Here is a 22,969-nt window from a genome sequence, read left to right on the forward strand (position 1 = left end):
CACACTGCATGGACTGCAGAACACTGATACAATCAAGTTTGCCCACCACATTTGGCTTCTCCAAACCACCACCTTGCTGAATGAGGCCACCTGATCTCCAGGAGTGCTCTTTGCCTCTACAGCTCAGAGAAAGCTCCACGTTCTGTAAGTTGGCATGAGCCTGCTGCCAGTGTGAAAGCAGCTGCTGATGGAAAGAACAGACATGAGAGCAGACAAGGATCACAAAAAGGAATTCAGAGTTTTATTTCCAAAAAAGAGCAAGGTAGTGTTGAAACAAAAATCAGGTTCAATTAGTTTTCCTCTGATTTGAATGGCTACAAAAATAGATTCTACCCAAATCCATAAAGCCAGTTAACAGTACCATAACAACCCCCCAAATTACTCATTCAGATACCACATACAGCAGTCACAGGAATCTAGCATATATTATTCAATTTTTTAAAAGTAAATTTCTGAACTGTTTCTGTTATAACTGAAATACCAGATTTTAAAAAATTCTACAAAAAATAATTTTAACCCAGTTGGAGGTAACAGTGTGCGTTTATTAAAATCCTGCACCAAGGCAGTAACATTTATAATTTAAAACCCAGCCCAGTAGAAAAGAGAAATGTGCAAACACTTAAAAGTTAGATGTATTCAGAGGCTTGTGGTGCATCGGACCTGGCGATTGACTTCTGTCCTAATGCAAGGCGGGCTCCAAGAGGAGAGGTCTCTAATGAGGCACTAAAGGGGGAGGCAGAGGCCAGCATGCTGCAAGCTGCAGCTCTCTAGCCTGAAATGCAGGAGCAGCGGTGCCTTCTCCCCAGGGACGGTTTGCCCAATCAGTAGTGTATGGCACTCAATCCAATGCCAGAAAGTCCAGGATGAATTCTGGTCAATCTGCTTTTGGACAAAAAACAAAACGCAAAAGCCATTTTACAAAACAGAAGTTGAAAGCTACAGAGAGCCAAGGAGTTGATATATCCAACAGATGATTGCTGTGAACTCTGGCTACCTCTCCAGTTTGCTTTAAGGTAAGATTAAGAGTTAGGCAGGAGCCTCCAAAGGTTTTTTAGCATTTCCTTTAAAACTGATGCAGCATATTTACTTATGTGGCACATCAGGTGCAGAGTAGTACACTACTCTGACAGCAGATTTGCAACCTGAAAATTCAGATCAGAGTTCTGCACTATCACAAATCACTTAAATAAGCTGAATTTTATCACGAAACTTCATTCTGCTTTCTGATTCCTTTGGCTACTTCATTGCTCCTGAAATAGGTTTACCCTCACCTACCTCCTCCATTACTTAGTCCATGACCTAACGGACTTCTTGCCAAATTTCTTTCTGCATAGCTCCTGCAATGACACAAGAAAAGATTCATTATTGCAATGCAGTATCATCCCGTCCACTCCCAGCTGCTGACAGAAGACCAGGATTAGGTAGTGTCCAGAGGAAGTGTGCAGAGCAGAGCAGGTCAGGCAGTCACTTATCCTTACACACCAGCAGTTACCAATCCCACCAAGCTTCCTGCATCCGTTGCAGAGAGTAGTCCTTTGTCTAGACTTCTGTAGCCCCTGTCACCTGAATGAACATCAGTATTCTAGGGAGAAAAGATAAAGCCCCGCACCCTTGGTGGTAGCTGTATAGACAGAATGGGAGCAGAGATACTGAACACATCCAAGTAAGTGTCAAGCCAGGATTAAACTCCAAAGTCCCATCCTCGACCGACTAAGCCCATGTGGCCTGCCCTTCCGATCAGTATGGGTTGACACGAATAGAAACCTGTATGCGAATACTCAGAGTCCTGTTCCTTTGGGATGTGGGAATGTGATCTCTCCTGCTTTTCGGAGAGAAAGAGACAAAGCATTATTCATAAAAATTGCCAAGGGACAACACGTGAAAGAGAACCTGCCTCTGTCTTACTATTGCCTTTTGGTAGTCTGTGGGACATGTACACAACCAGATTCTAGCACAGCATCCCTGCCATCACGTTGGGCAGCCCCCTGCTTTCAACTAGAAATGCCCTCCCTTACCAGCCCAACCATTAGGAACAGCAGGAGGTTGATACTCACCCTCTTCCCCCCTCCAGAGTACTCTGGATCTCCTTCAGGACTTCTGGAAAGCAGAGGGTTAAAGCAGTGAGTCAAAACCAGTGGAGCTCTGCTTCCAGGCAGCGGCCTAGCCACATTCCACCTCCCAGGAGAACAGCTTTAAAGCCCACCTCCCACAGTCAGAGCTCAGACCATGCATGTAACATCATTGCCTCTTCAGCAGTACCAGGCTGGTGTAAAAAGCTGAAGCAGTTACTTCCCAGAGGAAATATTGCCAATCTCAGGGTACAAGCCCCAGAGGAACTGCCTGTTCCAGCTGCCATTTTACACAAATCCTGTTAGAAAATAAAGATCTTATCACAGCAGCTATGTGGCACAACACCTGCCTGAGGGCATGACTATCTGTCCAACCCCTCACTTCTAATTCATGAAAACCCAATACTTCTACCAGTGTAACTGCAGACCCCTTGAAACCAAGTACTGGAATCCACAAAATTCCTAGCGGCTTTCTTCTTTTCCCACCCAGAAAGGCACCTGCCCTGTAAGTAGCAAGCTTTCATTTCACTCACTTTCATCGTTGAGCAAGGCATGTTCCATCAGCCTTCCAGGCTTCCTTTCTAAAAGTAAGCAAAGAGCTTTTACCTAACAGTATTTTCCCCTTTTCATGAAATATATGCAGTTTTGGAAACCCACACTACAACTGGATTTCCCCCTCCCCTCCACTAAGTACCGTTTGACTTTATTGAATGCTTCATGGCTAATCTTTAAAGCCTCTCAAATACTGAACTATATTTTCCAGCAGCACTAGTTTGGCTAACAGATCTCATCAGATTTCATACCTGTTCTTCCCACAGCTTATTCCTTCCAGCAGAAACTCAGTCCTATACTTTCAAGGCAATTTTGCTGCACAACAACTTACTTTAGAGCTAGCAACTACTGTGTCTAAGCAGGTCACTATGTTTCCTTCACGTCCCTCCTTTCTTTCCCCTTTCATAGGTAGAAAACATTGACTGTAGCAACAGGAAAGATGTCTCAGGTTTACACCTCACCATAATACATTTAGTACAACTATTTTTTGCTTACCATCTTCTCCACAGCCACCCGAACTCCTTCCTGATCCCCTAGAAAAGGAAGCAGCAAACAATCACCAACTTGGAGGCATGAGGATGCAGAGAATTCATGTATACTCTTGGCATCTACAAGAAGCTCCAGTTAATGCTAACTAAATGGTTTACTGAGCAAGACTGTCAGAAGGGCTTTATCATGTGTTGGTGATGCAGAAGCCAGCACACATCAGAGAACTTTCCTAAACTTTTGGAATAAAATTTGTATAGGATGTCCATGAGTGTCAGATCTACTGTTATTTCCTGATGTTCCAAGATGAGAGGAGGAACTCTCCACTGTCCCTTCACAGGGCAACAGCTCAGTCTTGCCAGTAACACCCAGCCCCTGAAGAGTGCAAGAGTCAGGTGTCAGTCAGACACATCATCTGGGAACAAGTAAAGCAAGCCAGGGCTTACAGTTTGACTAACCACCCAGGGATACCAGTTCCAATGCTTTGTCTACTACTTTGTCCCATCAGCTGTACTGCAAATAGAAAAAACATCAGGAAGAGGGTTACATTTCCTGATGCTGATCCACCTAGGAATGTTGTTAACATACTTCAAAGTCATCTTTTTGTTGTTGCTGCTGCCTTGTTTTGTTTCGTGTTTGTTTGGTTTTGTTCGTTTTCTTCACTACTCAGACACAGCCAGTGCGCAAGAGTTTTACAGACTTTACCTGGATTTTCTTGCAGCATTCTCCATGCCAGACTTGGTGTGCATATGGTTGTTACTTGTAACTTCTGGCATGTCCACAATGCACCGCGGCTCCACTAACCATTTAGCAGAAAGGGAGAACCTCTCAAACTCCGAGGGTGAGATCAGGTAGAAACCTATAGATGATTGGGAATTTATAAGCAGTTCTCAAGTCCAAGAACTAAAGGTGATCCAAAAAAAAGAACACATCTAAGTATCCTCTATGTTTGACAGAAAGGGTTGCAATTCCTCCTACCTAAATGAATCATTAAGGAAGATATTACCCCAGTTTCCCAAGGATTGGTTAGACTGGGCAATTTAAGATGATGCAGAGAACTGTACTGTGCTGTGCTGACACTTGTCAAAAGCAGCACAGAAAGATGTGAAAACTGAACTGCAAAGCAGCAATTCACCCTCAGCAGCCAGAGGATGCTGGATCCCAGTTTTGCAACTTGAATGTTGAGCACATACAGAAGGCACCATGGTGCCTGCTGCTTACGGAGCCATCCTTTTGATTCCAGGCAAGAGGAAAGTGGCCAGAAGGAAGCTATCCATGAGGCACATCATCCCTGTTAGGTGAAAACCACTGTATGCATTAACAATGACGGAATAAATTCACTTCTGCTAATTCATGTGTCAGTATCTGTTGGCATCTGATGCTGGCCAGAAACACGGAATGGACGTATTTATGTAACATTAACATGTATACATAGCCACGTCTAAACAGTAAGCCCTATAATCTCTTTTCCATTGTCTCAAACACACAACAGAGGTAAGTGACTTGGGAGAAGCACACCTTACCTTGTCCGTATTTGGTGAAGACACAGGATGCAATGCCACTCACATCCTCTTTGCGGATGCAAGGGTAGCGGATCTGTAACTTGAGGAAGGGCAGCGAGATGATCTGAATGTCTCCCAGGTTAGTCAGGACAGCAAGGTCATTTTCACTGTAATCATCAGTCTTGCAGCTGCTAAAGTTCGCAACTGTCACCTTCCGTACCCTACAGCCTTCCAGGGCTGTCAGCTTGAGCTTCAGTTTGGAGCTAACCTTAGGTAAGGTGAATACCTGTCATAGAAACAAGACACTGACATCTCCTTCCTGCACAATGGCAGCAGTCACTCCCCGGACATCTGCTACTCCCTCCTTTAAAGCCGTTTTCATTCACAGTGAATACACACCAGTGTAACTGAGTCAGCCTGGCTCCCTGCTCACCAGACAAGAAGGAATCAGCCACAGTCAGTGTTAGACTCTGTTTCTGTTCTGACATCAAGCAGTCCTAACCTTCAGGCTGCAAACTGCATTTCTCTCCCTAGTTCTTTCAAACCCCCTCCAAATTTGGGTACAAATTATTACAGAAACAGAATGGGGTTTACACTAACCATGTTTTCTTCCACAATATTTTTAATGTAGGCCAGCCTACTGCAAGCTACTTCAAGTCTTACGCTAACTAATTAAGTGTGGAAAGCAAGAAGCTTTTTAGATGCTTCACAGAAATGCCTACCAATTTCCACTTCTGTACTAACAGCAAAAGTTCTTTCCCAAAAACAGAAGCAGCCTTGTCCAAAAAGCATAATGTAATACACGAATACAATTTTCATGTTCAGCATGTACATCACTATACTGAATACCCTATTTGTCAGCACACACCTGATTTATGGACTGCCCCAAACAGAAGTGCTGGCCCAGAGGTATTACTCAGGTATGCAAGAATACACACTCTCAAGACTTATCTTTCCACTGAGCAGTGCTCAGTGCTTTAGCAGATTTTACGTCTCCTGGGTGATACTCACCTTAAATTGCTCTTCAGACACCACCAACAACTGATGGCTGCCTTGCATATCAGGACTCTTAGAAAGGTCATGTGCTACTTCTAGAGGTTCTGGGAGGGGCGTGCTGCGTCCATCCAAGACAAGTATACCCACAACAGGAGCCCTGTGCATTAGCTGAATCTCTTTAGCTAGACAAGCAAGATAAGCAGGAAAATAAACAGACATAGGAGTCTAGTCAGATACACTGTGTTAGAACCTCACTCACACCCTCTCAGTTAGAGACCTACCCAATATGGCTCTTCCCTGCCTGAAAAGATTTACTAGTTAAAGGGTATTTGAACTGAACCAGTTTGTGTTGAACAGTATCTATTATTACACAAAGAATGCAGGTTCAGCCATCAGGATAAGGTACATGTGCATGGAGGCTTGAAGGCAAACTTCAGCAACAGCCAACACAAATTTAAATTCCTGAAGCTGGTAGGAAATGAAGCTAAGGCATATCAAGCAGTGCTGGAGCTCACTTAGTCTTTAGTTCAGGTGCTGCAGTGAGCACTGTTTAGTTCAGACACTGCAACATGTAGCTCCACTCTCACAGACAAAACAGCAGTAACTGAGCTACCTCGCATTCTGTATGCAACTCTTGGTTATATGAGTGATAGCTCACATCCGTTAGGACTTTGCTTTCACAAGGCATACTTACCCTGCTCTGCCCTGACAGGTTCATCCATTCTTCTCTCTGCTGGAGGAACACGTAAACAGAAGGCATAGACTGTACCTCCATTGGTGCCTGCCCACAAAGATGGGCAGTGGCGGGAGCCTAGAGGAACAAGAAGGCTCATGAGCAAGGCAGCATCTGTGACATCCTTGGATAACTGCTTTCCACTACACATCCCTGCTCTGTTAACACCCCGAGTATCTCTATGTTAGGGCAGACTTGCCATGGAAACTACAGGTTCTTGCACTTCTTTTCCCAATACATGCACATCAGCAGCCCTGATAAAGGACATGGCTTGTGAGTAAAGGGAAGGCAGTGCTGTTTCAATCAGACACCACAGTTGCTGCATCCAGTTTTTATATATTTATATCCGATGTGAGCAGAGTAAATTTGTGCAAGGTACAGTTTGGGCTCTGATGCACAACCAGCCACCACCCTCACCAAGATCAAAAAGTTCTGCTGGGGGCAGGGGTGGAATTTAGAGTAATGAGACAAAAAAAACCACAACAACTTACACTAAAAAGTCAGATGTCAATCCAGCACATTTTAAAATTGCACATAAAGGCTGCATTCAAAGATGCATTGCTGCCTGCTTTGGATTAACCAGCAGTCAGAATGGCTAAATAATTCTGCATTACAACATATGCTCTTGTTCTATATTAGTTTTTCAGCATCAACAAAGTAGGACACAGGAGATGCCAAATTTTCCTGGCAGTAAATCCTAATACATTCCTTGGCAGGAGGAGTAAAAAAAAAAAAAAAAAATCTATTCAGAAGAAAAGATAGATGTTTGTTCTACTCACTGTCTCTCAAGAAGGTATCAGCAAAATATAAGGTTCGCACAAAGCCAGTGAAAGAGTCTTCTGCAGAGCGGGCTTCAATCTTTCGCTGGACTGGAGCCAGTTCCATTTCCTGCAATGTGTCTTGGTCAAATTTGGCATTTGCTTCTTGCACCTTCAAAGATGACAAGACATTCTGTCAGGCAAAGACATGGGGAAGAACGAGAGATAGCGAAAGTGGCAGCAATAGAAAAGGAAAGCATCATCATACCAGTGAACCAGTGCATCCTACATCCCATGATCAACTATAGACTTCATCTTCTCTAAAAACATGACTAACACAGCAGCATTAGAAAGTGCCATTTTTGCTCTTATGTCAATAGCTACCGGTACCATAGCAGGACTGCAGACCACCTCCTGCTCTCAGCAGTCTAATGAGGACCCCACACGATTGTTGTGGGTTCAGCTGTAATAGTTACTTTTCTCCTTCTTAGTAGCTGGTGCAGTGCTGTGTTTTGGCTCTAGTCTGACAATAATACTGGTAACACACCAGTGTTTTAGTTGTTGCTAGGTAAAGCTTACTCTGATGATCAAGGACTTTTCAGTTTCTCATGCTCTGCCAGTGAGGAGGGACACAAGAAGCCAGGAGGAAGCAGAGCCAGGGCACCTGACCCAAACTGGCCAAAGGGGTATTCCATACCACAGCACATCATGCCCAGGACAGAAACTAGTGGGAATCACCCAGAAAGCCCAGATTGCTGCTCAGGTCGGGCTGGGTATTGGTCAGTGGGTGCTGAGTAATTGTATTGTGCATTACTTGTGTTTATTGGGGTTTTTTTTTCCCCTTTTCAGTTTTATATTCTCTCCCCACATTTTTTCCCTTATCATGATTATTATTATTAGTAGTAGTAATAGTAGTAGTTTTGTATTATACTTTAGTTATTGGACTGATTTTATCTCAACCCATGGGGTTTACATTCTTTCGATTCTCCTCCCAATCCCATCTGGAGAGGGGGGAAAAAAAAGGGGGAAGCGAGCAAGTGGATATGTGGTGCTGAGTTACCCGCTACACTTAAACCACGACAATGCTCCAAGCTGTAAACAGACAGGACTCCAAAAATGACCACCCACCTCTGAGGCATTTCCACTACCTCTTCGTCGCTTCCTACTGGACACACGGCTTCTTCTGATCCGCCTGAATGATTGACGGAGGGACTTCTTCAAGGATTTCACCCGAGACAGTGGGCCTTCTAAGGCCAATTGGTCACTGGGATGCAGCGTACACCTGAAAGAGGGTGACAGGAGGCACACGGTCACTTTCTACTGGGTGGCAATCACTCTCAAAAGTCCAGTGGGACATAAACAGATCTCAGAACATGCTTGTGTGTCCCTGAAGACAGAGTCCATAGAGGCAGGGCTTCTTGCTATGTTGACTGCTCTCAAGAAATCACTTTCTTAGCAATTCCAGGCCATCTTTAACAGAGGATTACCACAGACCTCATGGTAGTCCTGTAGTGACAGGACAAGGGGTAATGGGTTAAAACTTAAACAGGGGAAGTTTAGATTGGATATAAGGAGGAAATTCTTTCCTGTTAGGCCGGTGAGACACTGGAATCGGTTGCCCAGGGAGGCTGTGAGTGCTCCATCCCTGGCGGTGTTCAAGGCCAGGTTGGATGAAGCCTTGTGTTGGATGGTTTAGTGAGAGGTGTCCCTGTCCATGGCAGGGGGATTGGAACTAGATGATCTTGAGGTCCTTTCCAACCCTAACCATTCTATGATTCTATGAAAGCAGACACTTACTTGACAAAGACCAGTCGTTTCTGCTGGTGGTCAAAAAGCCCAAAACCATGACTGGTACCAAAGGCCACAAGCTTCCATTCAGAGTGAAGGGCCAATGAGGTGACCACAGCTGGTGGTTGACACTGGACAAGGACAAATGGCTGAAAACCAGCTTCAAATCGAACGGGTCCATCTCGAGTTTTCAGTTTCTCATGACCTTTCCATCGATAGCCCTCTTGGTCCTGCAGAAGATCTGCTTCAGCATGGTCCACAACATGTTCTGCATCTTCATCATTCAGTTCCATCACCAGTACCTGAAATTCAAATTTTCAACATATCTCCAGAACACACTGTGACAAACCTGCACTAAAAGCAAAGTTTATTATGGCTGTTTTATTTGAATACCTGTCCTGCTGTACCAGCTACAGCCAAGTATCCACTGTATTTACACAGGTAGATCTTCTGGATCCCAAGTCTAGGATCATCACTGTAAGGGTCGAAGGTCCCAACCTATGCAAGAGAACGCACAGTGGCTGATCTTTGCAGCTGCATTAACTAGGACAGGAATACAACTCCTCAGGTTTTCAAAAAGCTCCTACAAGCACCAGCTATCTCACCTTGCGAAGTGGAGGCCACTCATCCTCACCCAGGGTGTTCATATTGTCATTGGGATCAGCATCGGTGAGAAATACTCGCACTGTACTCAGCTTATAAAGGAGATGTAAGCAGACACCAGATGCGTCCCAAAACCGCACAGTGCCATCTTCATGCCTGGAGTGGGGAGGGTTACAGAAACACACATCATACAGGAGAACAGCACAGTACCTAGCTGAGGATGGTAAAACAGAGGGGAAAAAACACACCAAAAATGAAACCACACTGCTTACAAAGCCCTGAGCTGTAACAACTTAGAGCTTCCAGAGAAAGATTTTGTGGAGCTTTTTGTGGGGTTTGGTTTTTTGCTTATGTTGTTGGTTTGGTTTTTTGGGTTTTTTTTAAACTTTGAATCCAGTGTGTTTCCAAGGCTCTGACACCCACACACAATTTAAGACTTCTCCAAAAAGTACTGAAAAAAAAAAAAAAAATCTTAGCATATAGAAGGAATAACTCACGCTGACAAAAGTTCTACTACTGGGAGGGAAAGAAAGAAATCAAGTTTCAATATTAGTTCCCCAGGTGAAAATAAAGGACTTCTAACACAGTGCTGCATTAAGAATGAAGTCTGAAAAACAGCCCACTGAAATTTTTAAAAGTGCTTTTTAAAAACAAAAAAAATCCAAACATGTTTATGGGATGAGACAATCTCCTGCTACTTCCACCACCTCGCTCAATTTGCTCATGCTGATCAGAGCAGACAGAAGTCCAAGCTAACCTCTTTTTTGAGATTTAGGACAGTGTAAGGTACGGAAATAAAATGCTTCAAAACCTGCAAGATTAAGCTCTGCTTTACACTGTTCCCTTTGAACCAGTTTGGATTACTGCATGCGTTTCTACACTGGTGTTTGTGGGGGAGAATGGATGACATCAGAACAAAGAAGCCAACTTCATAGATTATCTGTGGTCATCACAATCTGTTAGCTCAGTTGTAGCAGAATCAGCTGTACAAAGCTGGCAACCCAGCTTTGAGGAGTTGCACTGTAAAGCTGCAGCCTTCCAACTAGGAGATGAGTGGACTTGAATCTCATGGGAAAGCCTTAGTTAGTTCAAAAGGAAGAACAGAAACTGGAAAAGGCTCCTTGATTGTTATCAGTTAAGTACATACCCTGTTAGAAGCAAGTCCCTCTGCGGAGGATCTGGAGCTATGCTGGTGCCACCATCAATTGGCCACGGCTACAAATACATTAAGGGAAGACTGTGACTTTCTAGGCAGTGACAGTGTGAAGAGCATATGCAGTCAGCAGGGGAGCATGAACTTCAGTACAAGTGGTAGTGAAACAGTCCATGCTGTTAGCTTTTGTTTTGATTAAATGTTCCTGTTCTGACACTAGCTGTGCTTTCTAGAAGACATTCTACATATTTCCTCAAGAAGCTGTGCCGAAAGCTTCACGTTACCACTGACAACTGGGAACATTCAGACTTTCCTTCTAGCTTGTCAAAGCTGGAAAAAAAATACATTTTAATCCCCCAGTGTAACTGTCTTGGTGGTGCTCTGGGAAAAAGCCTCTCTTGACCCTATTAAAAGGTGGGACAACGTCTGTTAGGACTCATCCCTCCACATGCAGCTAGCAGCACAGACCACCCACATTCCAAGCAGTCATGCTGTTCTTAGATGCATGGGAACCCACATCCATTTAAAACCATGACAAGCTGCCATACCATATTCGAGTAGTGAATGTTCTGCTTGCTCCCAGCACTGATAATTCTCTCCCACAGTTTGAGCGGGATGTTGGAGACATGGTGTGAGCAGGTGATAGCTGAGCAATGGAGAGAAGCCAGGTATGGAGGATGGACTGCTGGCCAGCCTGCAGTTTTCAAGTCTATAACTACCAGCTCTTCTTCTGCCAGCACCACCATAGCAGAAGGGTCATCAAACTCTGCAGGAACAAGATTCATTCAGGCTGACAAAAAAGACCATCCAAGGTTAAGAGAAACAAGCTTCCCATCAGGCTTATTTGAAAACTGCTGTCAGAGTTCTAACACAAGCTTTTTCGTTGGCAAAACTTTCAAATGCTTCTATGTTAACTGGGCCTACTGAGGCACTGACATTAATAGATTTCAAGATACCAGCAGTTTTACTGCAAATTCATGTTTCTTTACAGCCCTCCTGGGACTGTCAGAATGACTCATTATAAATTCCACTGCAAAAATCAAAAAATCTGTTAACAACATATGTGGCTAAATAAAACAAATTCAGATTCACCATTTTAACAGCCTGAAATCCAAGGACTCGACCTGCTGCTAATGACCAGCATGGGGTGGACAGACACACAAACATCCCAGCAGTGACCCATTAAGTACTGAGTTAGGCCCACAGTCCATTGAGGCTAAGCTGCTTAAACACAGTAATGCCTTGGGTTCTGCAGAATGCCTCTCTGCTTGAACTGACAAGTATTTACAATTCAGCTCTCTTTGGCCCTGCTTCTCACACGTTGTGACACATCCTCTGGACTTTCTTTTTTTAAAGAGTGTGCATATCACCTAATATATATTCGTATGTATATTTAACAGATTTAATTTGTAATCTTGTCTATGTAACTTTACAGATGACATCTGACAATCGAGAATTTAAGATTTTTCACCACACCTAGAATTAAAGTGAAAAATATTTAGCGTACAACATTTTTGCAGGAACATTCACAAGAGCCACAATAGCAGCTGGTGAAGAAAACCAAAACCACAAGTCAATTGACACCAACAATGTTTAACATAGCTACAGAAATCTAAGTGAATGCATCACTAATGTGTCACATTGCAAGAGGAGGGGTAATAAACAGTGAGCCACAAGCAAACTAGCAACTTTTTCCTGACCTTCCCTGCTAACCGATACTTTTACTTCCATTCTTTAGTTCATTACATGGAATATACTTGCAAGATACAGCACATCTATATGCAAGCACATACCAACACTGTTCACTCAGCAAAATTAATTTCAAGTAATTAGTACTTGGCCTCACTCTAGTTAAGGCACCCCACGTTTCACCTCTGTTTAGCCACAGCTGTAACTCAGTAAGAGTTCAGTTTGGTCATGAGAAAGTCTTTTATATTTAGTTTTACTTTGCTTTCTTATGTGCCATCATCTGCAGGACTTCTGAATAGAATAAATACTACCACAGCTGTACTACGCATGGTCAGCCCTGCACTCTGACTGCTGCTGCCAACACTAACCAAATATACTCTGTTTTAATTCTATTTTTTTTTCTTGCAAAGGCACACATCTGAGGTCATTGCTTATGGCAAGAATCTATTTTAAGTTGCTGAAGTAGCAGGCATACTAGAATGTGTCATGACTGCCATACACTCATCCACATGCTAATTTAAAAAACAAGAAAACAGGAAGGGCCAGCCTTTAAAAAATAGTTTCCACAGCATATTCAGGGTGGTGGAAAGTCACCAGCTACCACCATGCTGCAATGCATAAGCTTTGTGCTTATTAAATTAAGTGGCTTTGGTGTACAATTAATACCTTCATACTGTCATTGCAGGGAAGACTGCTTAAGGGCAAAAAAAGCAAGCTGCATAGACCCACTAAGCTTAGGCAATCAGCCACAAGGAAGCTTGTCAACCACAGAAACCTCATTTTATTGTAAAAAACCTTCCTCATCTAGGTGCAACAGCTTCAGTTCCAGTAGCAGCTCCAGTCTGTGCCTTCTAGAAGTTCTGTTAACTAGAGAATTCAACCCTTAGGAAGCACACTATAAAGCCTGTTAAGCTGTTACTTCATCCTAAAGGGCTTCTAATAATACCCAGGAATTCGACTTCAAGAAGTCAATCTCCTACCCAAAGAACCTCAGATTTCTTTCTTTCATTTTTAGAGACTTTTGTCCATCTTCTATAATCTCAGATCTGACAACTCCACAAGAAGTCAATTAGTCTAGTTTCTTCAATGGTTAAAGCTAAACAGTAACCCAAGCTTGAAGGTTTAAGACTTACACGTTCTGAACATTTGAAAGATGCTTATAAAAGGCAGCGCTGTGAAGGGAAAAATCTATAACAAACATACAGGCACTTCATAGAATCACAGAATAGTTAGGGTTGGAAAGGACCTTAAGATCACCTAGTTCCAACCCCCACCCCCCCCCACCCCCACCATGGGCAGGGACACCTCACAGTAAACCATGTAATCCAAGGCTCTGTCCAACACTGCCAGGAATGGAGCATTCACAACTTCTCTGGGCAGCCATTCCAGTGCATCTCAGTTACATTCTGCCTATTCCTTTACTGGTTGTTTTTCAGAGACTTGGGAGGGTCTCTTAAGGTCTGGGTACAAACACAGGGAGGGATCCAAAAGCTATTTCTTTACGCTGACTTTCCCCTGGATCTGTGGTCTGAGGGAGCCAACCTGCATCAATGCATCTGAATCCCCATGCCTGTGGGGAGCTGTCACCACCACCACAGGCAGCACATAAGAGAGAGAAGTTTGGAAACTAGTCTACTAGTCAAACCAGCGACGAGAAAGCCTGAGAAGATTCACCAACAGAAGATTTAAATACAAGCTCCTAAAAAGCATCTACAGACTTCTGCAATCTGGTCTAACCCAAATCCCATTGCTGCACATTTGTGAAGCTTGAAATAGCATTTTTTACTTGGTTACTTCAAGTTAACCAGAAGCAAGAACTACACCAGCATTAGACAAACAGTTCCTGAGGAAAATCCTTTATAATTCCATGAAAATAAAGAATATTATGATTTCTCTGGAAATAAGTGAAGCAAAGCTCTTCAACAAAAGCGAGAATCTGAAAAGCTTGATGCAAGCTGTGGAACACGTGCTATTTAGAACTGTTTACATTCATATTCACTGGCAGTAAGTAAATTAAGTTCTCTACACACTGACCCGTGGTTCTGTGTCAGCCTTTGCTGATTTATTACCAAGAGCCCTAGTCATAAATACAGGTAGTAATTAAAAGAAACAGTAGGAGTAGTCCTCAGTAGGAGTAAATTCTGGTTTTAATTATTGCCTTCTTTGAAGTGTTATTTCCAAACAGCAATATTTAGATCCTCATTTCATGACCTGGTTATGTCCAGTGTCCAGTTTACATAGACATGAACTTAAGAGATCTTCTCTCATTAATGGAGTAGCTTAATTTTTTGAGAAATGTATGGCATTTGTAACCAGCCCATTCTTTATATCAGTATTTTACACTTTCAATGGCAAATCTTTTCTACAGTTAGACTCATCTTAAGGGTCTTTTCCACCCTAAAAGATTCTATGACTTTCTGTTAAAGTCTCAGAAAACCTGCAAAAAACTGACCTCCTTATTATATTTTGTATGCTATTCACACCAGGCAGATATCCACATGCCTACAATTATTCCAATTCTTCAGTATTCTCCTTTCATCACATACCTGCAGTAGGCTCTGAACTGAAGATTATAAAGAAGTCTATCACCCGTGATGTGAAGTCAAAGGCTGTTTGCTGACTGCCATGGACAACAGAGATACTGTGCCGGTCACCATAGCTAGCCCGGGGCATCCCTCCTTGGAATATAATGTAAGGAAGCCTTAAGAAGAAGAGAGTTAGCGGTGTACGTTGAAGCAAGCCGTAAGCAAATTTCAAAGACATGAGACAAGTCAAACATTCTAAAAAACACTTAAAATGTTCCTCTAAGGGCTCTTATGGGACACGGTGCAGCACCCTTTAAATGCCTTGAAACAGGTAAAAGTGAAGGGATACACCACAAACTCACCCATTTTTTGTTGTCTGCCAGTATATCTTGGAGATGGCCTTGCAAGGAAAAGGACCTAAGAGAACAGAGTTATTTGCTGTAATTCAAGAAGCGCATATTTATGTGAAGTTCCTTATTCTGCTTCACCAAGGTCACCTCTGCCTCCAAGCCAAGGGGAGCCACCTGAATTAGTAGGCACCACCACCTCCTTCCCAGACCAAGCCACATCAGACAAGTCTTCTGGGACACACTGATCACAGACTCCCCAGCAAAACAACGGCTTAGGCTCAGAGGAAGTTCTGAACCCTGCTGCTGATGGCTAACAGGGAGTGGAAGTGCTGTTGTAGAAGGTGATTAACTAGAAAGGACTGTTAAAAACATGGGCAATCCTGAAACTAATGTAGAGGCAACAGAGCTTTAGAAGCTTCTTCAGAGCTTTAGAATCTTTCTGCTTGAAAGATTAGGTCATCCCCATTTGATGGGTTTCAGCAAATCAGAGGCTTCATTTCAACACTGCTCAGGTCGACAAAAAGTACACTTAGCTCACTATTAATTACAGAAGCTCCAAGCAACTCCTGCTGAACAGGACACTTGAACTAAAACAAAGGGCTGAATCACCAACACTCTTCATAAAGGGCACTAATTTCTTCAGCACATTTGCTCTCCATGTTCAGGACAGACATCTACAATGTAAAGAAGTTTAAAAACCTGAGGAAAACACTGGACTGAAATCCCTTAGTCTAGGCTCAGGAACCACTCAAAAGACAGCTCTGTGTTCTGCCATTAGGATTAAACACTAGGGAGAACACAGCTCCAATATCCTACATGAGCTCAAAATGAGTTTAGGTAAATATGCAACAATTAAACCTCACTTACTGACCATAAGGTACAAGGTGTTCCAGGGGCTCAGGCTGCCTGTTGTCACTGGATACTGGCCACTGGGTGTAACTTCCATCATAGTGACAGCTAACGAATTTACTGCCATCCCTCTGCCAGTAGAGGTTCTCTAGTTGCTGAAGAGAAAGATATACGACAGCTCTCCAGAGAGCTGTTAACCCCCCCAAAAAACGTGTTCTTACTAAAAAAAGAAGCTTTGTCAGGCTCCCCCTGCACCCACATTTGTCTTCAGAGTGCCTGAAGGGGGAGATCCCTTTCTCCCCTGCTGAACTGACTTTGGGTTAAATGAATACCTGAGTGCCCAGGAAAAGGTGTGTCACTTTGTTATTCTGCAGGTCCCAGAGGAAAATCAAGCCCCTGCTGTATCCAATCAGGATCTGATCAGGGTTCTTGGGATGTTCTCGAAGGGCTTCCACCAATTCACATGATCGCCTGTTACAGTAATCTTCTGGTACCCTACGGAAGCAGACAAGAAAAACAAGGAAAGTTTATTCCAGGTATAATCTGACTGTAATAACAGTTAAGGTGTAAGAAGGAGACATTAAGCCACAAAAAGTTCAAACAGGTGAGAATGAGTATGATCTTTCCTCAAATCCTTCAAAAGCAGCAGAAAAATCTTACATAAGACATCACACCAGGCCTCCACATGAAGATGCATCCAGTCCCACTTGCTTTATGGAAAACCCAAGGTTTATAATGAATTCCAAGACTGGATCCCAGGAATGTAAATACAGTCTGAATAGCCCACCCTACTCTCTTGGTACCCTTACAGAGTAACGCTAAGGTGGAAATGTCAGTAGGAAACAACAGGGAGGTGAATTAGGCCAGTTTTCACCAGCACTTGAATTGGAGTGACAAAAAAAATCACCAGATAAAGCAGCATCAGAAGTTTCACTAATGGTCAAAAAAATCACATGGATAATTTGCTAAATGTAATGCTTTTTTGCAGAAGTAAACACCAGGGACAAGGCACAAGGTTTGCAGATTTACTCCAAGTCTCTCCTGTACCACTCTGTCTATATGTTGTACCTCCATGATGACAGTACCAGTTGACAGGACAGAAACTGCTACTTAACACACACCAGGATCAAAAGTTCCTTTCACAGGAGTCAAGCAGATTTGGACAATGCTTAACACAACAGTGAGGCCCCAGTAAATAATCTAGGGTGACATTTTAACAAAGGATGTGTCTGCTAATGGGATTCCACCTCTACGCAGCAGTGCCCATCTGCTCACTCACCGCTGCAGCACAGCCTCAGAGGTTATGGTCCTCTCCTCCAGCACTCTGAATGATGGAAGCTCCACTACAAAGATGTTGCCACTCTCCGTGCCAAGATACAGGACTTCCCGTGAGGAATGGGGAAGGACAGCTGTTATCTGCATGGCACTTGGTGGAGACCTGGGGAAGCAAAGAGACACTCTTCAGCTGCATGCAAAAAGACTCGCTACTGCACTCAAGAGAGCTAACTACTCAAAGGGGATATTTACAAGTGTCATTTGATTTGTAGGCAGAGATTGAGCCAGGCGTGACTTTTTGGAAGGAGGAAAACACTATCTTTAAGATAAATTACATCAAAAGACATTTGACAAGCACATGAACAAAGATGCTGATGCCTTTTTACAGAAGCCTCTCTTACTAAGTGTCCCCAAAGGACGTAAAAATAGCTCATGCCCAACTGGCAAGATCAAGTGAAACTAAAACCATATTAATATTTTAAACTCTGACTTAAGGGATGCTTAGATTTACTTAACCTTAAGATTTACAGCTCCTGTACACACAGAAGTGGATGCACAATAATAAAAATTATGTCACCCTTTACATTGGTGTAACACTAAAACGTGGCCACCCAGCCAACTCCTGTCTGGTTTCCATGGATGACCCTTTAATAGATTTACAGGAGTGAGTCTGTAAGAACAGGACAAGCTCTACCTAGAACAACAGCAGAATTTTCTAACTTGCTTATCCCCAAACTAGCTCAAAACATCTCTTGTAGATTACCCAGGCGGTCCTTTCAGTGTGAAGCGATGCTCCTCCCGCAGTTCAGAGGCTCCACCATGCTGCTTCAAGCTCCAGAGGTGCAAGCTGTTGTCATCCAGCAATGTCACCAGCTGGCACTACAAAACCCACACAATATGCTTCTTTTCAGAATCACAGTATTAAATATAACATAGTGAATCTAGCAATAATGTTGCTGCTGTTCATAATCTCTGTCAAAACAGGACTGGGTAGCCAGCCACAGTTTTTTATAGCAGTGGATATTTACTGCAGCATTGCTGTTAGGTCATAGTGAGAGATTTGAGGGGAGGTGGGGGGTGAAGAGTAGGAGAGACAAGAAGCAGCCTAAAGGCTAAAACCCCTCTTATATAGGATAAAGGCACAGGTTATCAGTGAGCTGGGTGACAAGGATTTAGGGTCTCAAAAGTGATCAGCCTGTGCCGTGAAGCTCAGCAGGGCAGCTGCAGGCCGCTTGCACTTGGTGTGGTTTGCTGCAACACACCCCAGCTTTGGGTGGGGCTGATACACTCTACTACACCACACTCCTTGCATTCTTCATGTCCAACCTCATTCCGCAGGGTTGTGTCAGAGTCCTTTTATGAGCCCAGCCCTGCTGGCTGTGTGTTCAAACTGAAGCATTTTACCTGCCGAAGCCACACCTGGTGCAACACTCCCCACGGGAGTTTCAGCTTATACCATTATTTAAGCAGACAGACACCCAAAACCGCCTCAAGAATTAAATCCTTCTCATAAAGAGGCCACCCATGCTATACTGGGGGCATCAAGCAAACAGTATGTGGCTAAGACACCAGTCTGCCAGTCAAGGGACGGGAAAGTAGTTATGCAACCACCAGACACTCGGCAAATTCTGCCTTCCTAATTTTAGTCTGTGGCAATAACTGTTCAGCGATCCCCAGGAGCAAGCTTCAATACCCCAGAAGACAAAGGCAACAAGCTCAACAGGAGGCAGGGTTAGCAGCACTGCTCTGAACTCCTGAAAACAATCGAGTCACTTCAGCAGCAGCTCCTGTTTGCTGTCCTGCAGAAGGCTGACCACCCAGTCCTACTGAAAGAATAGGGGCTGCAAAAAGAAGTTCTTACTTCTGTAGCGGATTGCCTGAGCTACTCTGGCCTTATTACCATTCCCAGTATGTTGTTTGAGATGCATGACTAACAGTTACAAACAATAAAGCTACTCCTAAGTTTTACAGAGCATCTCCACAGCAACAAATACTGCTGCAAGCACGAAATACACTGGGATAAGCATTCCTGAACAGGCAGCATTTGAATACGCTTGGTCATAAGGGCCCAGCTGCCTGGAACAAACAACACCTGTTTAAGAGAGGTCTTTGTAAGTCACAGAGGTACTGAAAATACACTTACCTGATCAGGTATAAAGTGAATCTGCATTACGGTATTGTTTTCTTCATGTAAACCCATGAACTCCACTCCAGGAGCACCATATCTGAAGGGTTAGTTGAGTATCTACAGTATTTAAGATGACCCACAGCTACAATTAATTGGTAAGAAGCTTGTTAGCAAGCAAGATGAAAAGAGCTTAGTTTGAAACCATTTTTTACTGTTAATCATCTGGACTCAAAAGAACCAATGCAAATCTCCTTTGCTTTTATATGCTTGTGGCAGGTTACACGCACTACAGAACATGAAGTTCACTTCATACTCCTTTGAGGGTATGCAGAAGAGGCGCCTGGACCCTGAGCTTTCTCAGAGATGTTTAGTGGTTTGCCAGACACTACAATCCTGCTTAACTAATTTGTAACCAAGAGACAGATGCTACCGCCCGCTTGTGGAGCCCAGCCTCCGAACACAAACACACCAGGAATGAGTGATTAAGCAGGCAGTGGGAACACCAACTTTTCCTGTCTGGGCTGAGTGATTCGCCCGTTTTACAGCTTGCCCAGCTGGTGCCATGCCTTGAGAACCACACACTACAATGAGACTGGACATCAGCTAAAAAAGTCACCACCTTCCATGCTTAGGTCTATAATGCCTGGACGGTGGAGCCTCAGGATGAAGTGTTCCTGACCCTGGGTTTAACCTGGGAGATAGAACTGCTGGGTTTTTGTTTGTGGTTGTTTTTTTTTTTTTTAAAAAGGAAAAAAAAAAAGAAAAGAAAAGAAACCTGCCACAAATATTTACCCAACGCTGGAATTTACAACAGAAAGGGTTGCTAAATGCAGGCCAGATCTAGTCTGACCTTCTGCAGAGCAAGAGCAAAGAGTCTTGTCTAACATCTACATTGGTTCAGCTTCTGTTGGAGCTATACTTCACCTCTGGACAAGGTAATCCCATTCTGATCAGACCAAAATCACTTCAAACCTAGGCAAACTGTTCCTCATTCTGGTAACCCTTGCCTGCAGATTTATACTCAGTCTAACTTTTTAGAGACTCTTCAAAATTGCACATTCTGATGTGGTCACAGAAATCCAGCCAAAGGTGTTCAAAAGATACAGTTTAATGGCTCCCGATCGCGTTCCAATGGCCATGAGTCGGAGAAACGGGCTATAGCCCAGTGCACTAGGTTGATGGGGAAATCCATGTTCCACAGTCTGGCAGGGAGAAAGAAAAGATCATGATCAGCATGTTTCAAGGGCATTGTTGTATACAGACAAAAGCCTGAAGTTAAATATGGTAGAGCAGTCTGAAATATAGCACTAATGGTAGCTTTTTCTGTTGAAAAGCATTAAAACGCAAGTTATATTTGCTCAACCAGAGCCTAAGGATAAATCTATTCCAAGAAGCCAGGATATGCAGAAGTCTAAATGAAATGAAAGAGAATAGTCTGAAAACAGTAACCCAAGCAGCTCTTTATGTTAAGGTTATAAATAACTCTGCATAAGCACAGCTTACTCAGCCACCACACTGATCACTCCGCATCAACTTTGTATCTGTAAACCAATTGCTCAGCACAATTTCAAAGTCTGATAAAAATACTGCAGCTTTATCTGCCAAATTCCACACAGGTCAGCCTGCATGACCTCCTCTTGCTGACTGACATCAAGAAATAGTGCAAATCTATGAGGAATTATTGAGTGAACGTCAAGTGCTTTTCAAGAAAACTAAACAGATTTTCTATGGGGCAGTCAAGAAATGAAAATGGTAAAATTCTTCACTAAGGAAAAAATTCTTCCCTATGAGGGTGCTGAGGCGCTGGCACAGGGTGCCCAGAGAAGCTGTGGCTGCCCCATCCCTGGCAGTGTTCAAGGCCAGGCTGGACACAGGGGCTTGAAGCAAGCTGCTCCAGTGGAAGGGGTCCCTGCTTATGGCAGGGGTTGGAGCTGGATAAGCTTTAAAGGCCACCCAACTCAAAGCAGTCTGGGATTCTATGGTGATACTCATTTATCAGAGTAGCACAAGGAACCCTGGAATTTATCTGGAACAGGAGCCTGCTAGCACACCTTGGACTCATTCAAAGCCATTTTGTACTAAAAAGATGTCAGTTCCTAACATGGGAAGCAGTGCGTTGCTTGGCATCAGTGGCTTCCCTAAAGGATAGTTTACACTGTACCAAGCAGAAGATTTGGAGCACGTTGTAAACACCACACTTAGCATCACTGATGCATTCACACACTATGCAGGAATACACTGCCAGGATGCAACCAAGCTGCTTGTAAAATAGCTCAGACAGGTTTTTAGAAGTGCTAATGTAAAGCGGTTATCATTGTTTAGAGAAAAGAAGTATGCATGAGTGTTCAACAACATGCAGCATGTGAAGAGGGTGACTTCCAAAAAACCACTGTTATTGTTACCATCCCAGCTTCTGCAAAAATATGTTCTTCTAAGGCAAACTGCTCAGCTCCAGAACAGGAATTTGTAACAAAGCAGCATAAGAACCATTCACAAAAAAACCCCAAACAATATAATAAGCAGAGAAGCCTCTTTCATCTAGAGAAGTAAGCACTTGTACCTCACTCCAACCCTCATTTCCATCATGTCTTTGAGACAGAGCTCATCACTTGGCTTTATGGTTTATTCAACCTAAAAGTAACACTTTATTTCCTGGATAGTGATAGTGATAGCCAGTTTCATTTCTGTGGTCATCTCATTAGCCCGAGGTGCCCCCAGCTGCTGGAGCAATTTGATGCCTTTTTACTGTTCCTGCTCAAAGACATGGGCAGAGGAGAATGTGGCTGACTCCAGTCTACCAGACTGCTTCAGCTTTAGCCATTTAATCACAATTCATACACTGTAAATATAGACCTCTTTTCTCTAAAGATCAGCTACCCCAGTCTGAGGTCCTACTAGGGGTAGATGAGCCATTCTAGAGATAAAAACCAGGAAATATTGGATCATTTCCCAGTTTTCTGCTTCCCAACTCATAAGACTGGGTAAAGGAGTAGACACTAATTTTTAGCCTTTTATATATAGTAGATTAAGATTAGTAGTACTGGCTCCAAGAGCACTGAGCTTAATTCCCTTTATGATAACTTAATCTCATAGTTAATCTCCAGCCTCACTTGTTTATATTCTAAGAAGATAATTTAAGTGTTAAGTCTGTATTATTAAAAACAAAGGTTGACAAGTCAATCTTTTTAATGTCACCTTTGCTTAGCTGCACATGTAAAACTTCCTAGAGGAGACTGTATGAAATCAGGAAGTTATCTATGGACGCAGCATTGAAACATGGCAATCTTCTGATCCAGCACAGGCAAAGAAGAACTCTGTACCACAATAGCTACTGAGACAACACAGAAAAGCTTCCTAGTTGTGGGAGTATGAAGTGATGGCATACAATTCTGAGAAGAACCTTCGAGGTAACATGTTATCTTGACAATAAATCAGACATTTAATTGATCAGGTGTAGTGTGGGCAATAGACACCATTCCCCTCTCCCCCAGAAGAGTGTGAGGAACTTGTTAG

At 43.2% G+C, this 22,969-nt stretch overlaps 1 protein-coding gene across 8 annotated transcripts in view; it reads right to left on the reverse strand.

Moving 5' to 3' along the window:
- Positions 1-219: 219 nt before the first annotated feature.
- LLGL2 (LLGL scribble cell polarity complex component 2) overlaps positions 220-22,969 on the reverse strand; it is a 35,611-nt gene continuing 12,861 nt past the window's right edge. For 3 of the 8 annotated variants that reach the window (XM_065693468.1, XM_065693469.1, XM_065693470.1), the window contains 25 exons: positions 20,561-20,658; positions 19,472-19,553; positions 18,092-18,207; positions 17,333-17,491; positions 16,386-16,548; positions 16,076-16,208; positions 15,217-15,271; positions 14,876-15,030; positions 11,189-11,406; positions 10,635-10,702; positions 9,490-9,643; positions 9,278-9,382; positions 8,894-9,186; positions 8,225-8,378; positions 7,118-7,289; positions 6,300-6,416; positions 5,621-5,787; positions 4,631-4,895; positions 3,813-3,966; positions 3,117-3,154; positions 2,603-2,650; positions 2,055-2,097; positions 1,765-1,819; positions 1,276-1,337; positions 220-882 (listed from right to left, as the gene is read on the reverse strand). In XM_065693468.1, the coding sequence (XP_065549540.1) occupies positions 1,284-1,337; positions 1,765-1,819; positions 2,055-2,097; positions 2,603-2,650; positions 3,117-3,154; positions 3,813-3,966; positions 4,631-4,895; positions 5,621-5,787; positions 6,300-6,416; positions 7,118-7,289; positions 8,225-8,378; positions 8,894-9,186; positions 9,278-9,382; positions 9,490-9,643; positions 10,635-10,702; positions 11,189-11,406; positions 14,876-15,030; positions 15,217-15,271; positions 16,076-16,208; positions 16,386-16,548; positions 17,333-17,491; positions 18,092-18,207; positions 19,472-19,553; positions 20,561-20,658 (3,066 nt within the window). In that variant the 3' untranslated portion in view covers positions 220-882; positions 1,276-1,283. The remainder of the gene's footprint in view (positions 883-1,275; positions 1,338-1,764; positions 1,820-2,054; positions 2,098-2,602; positions 2,651-3,116; positions 3,155-3,812; positions 3,967-4,630; positions 4,896-5,620; positions 5,788-6,299; positions 6,417-7,117; positions 7,290-8,224; positions 8,379-8,893; positions 9,187-9,277; positions 9,383-9,489; positions 9,644-10,634; positions 10,703-11,188; positions 11,407-14,875; positions 15,031-15,216; positions 15,272-16,075; positions 16,209-16,385; positions 16,549-17,332; positions 17,492-18,091; positions 18,208-19,471; positions 19,554-20,560; positions 20,659-22,969) is intronic. The other 5 variants (XM_065693471.1, XM_065693472.1, XM_065693475.1 and 2 more) reach the window with 5 other exon arrangements.

This window comes from Lathamus discolor, chromosome 13 (assembly GCF_037157495.1).
Source record: "Lathamus discolor isolate bLatDis1 chromosome 13, bLatDis1.hap1, whole genome shotgun sequence".
NCBI lineage: Eukaryota > Metazoa > Chordata > Aves > Psittaciformes > Psittacidae > Lathamus > Lathamus discolor.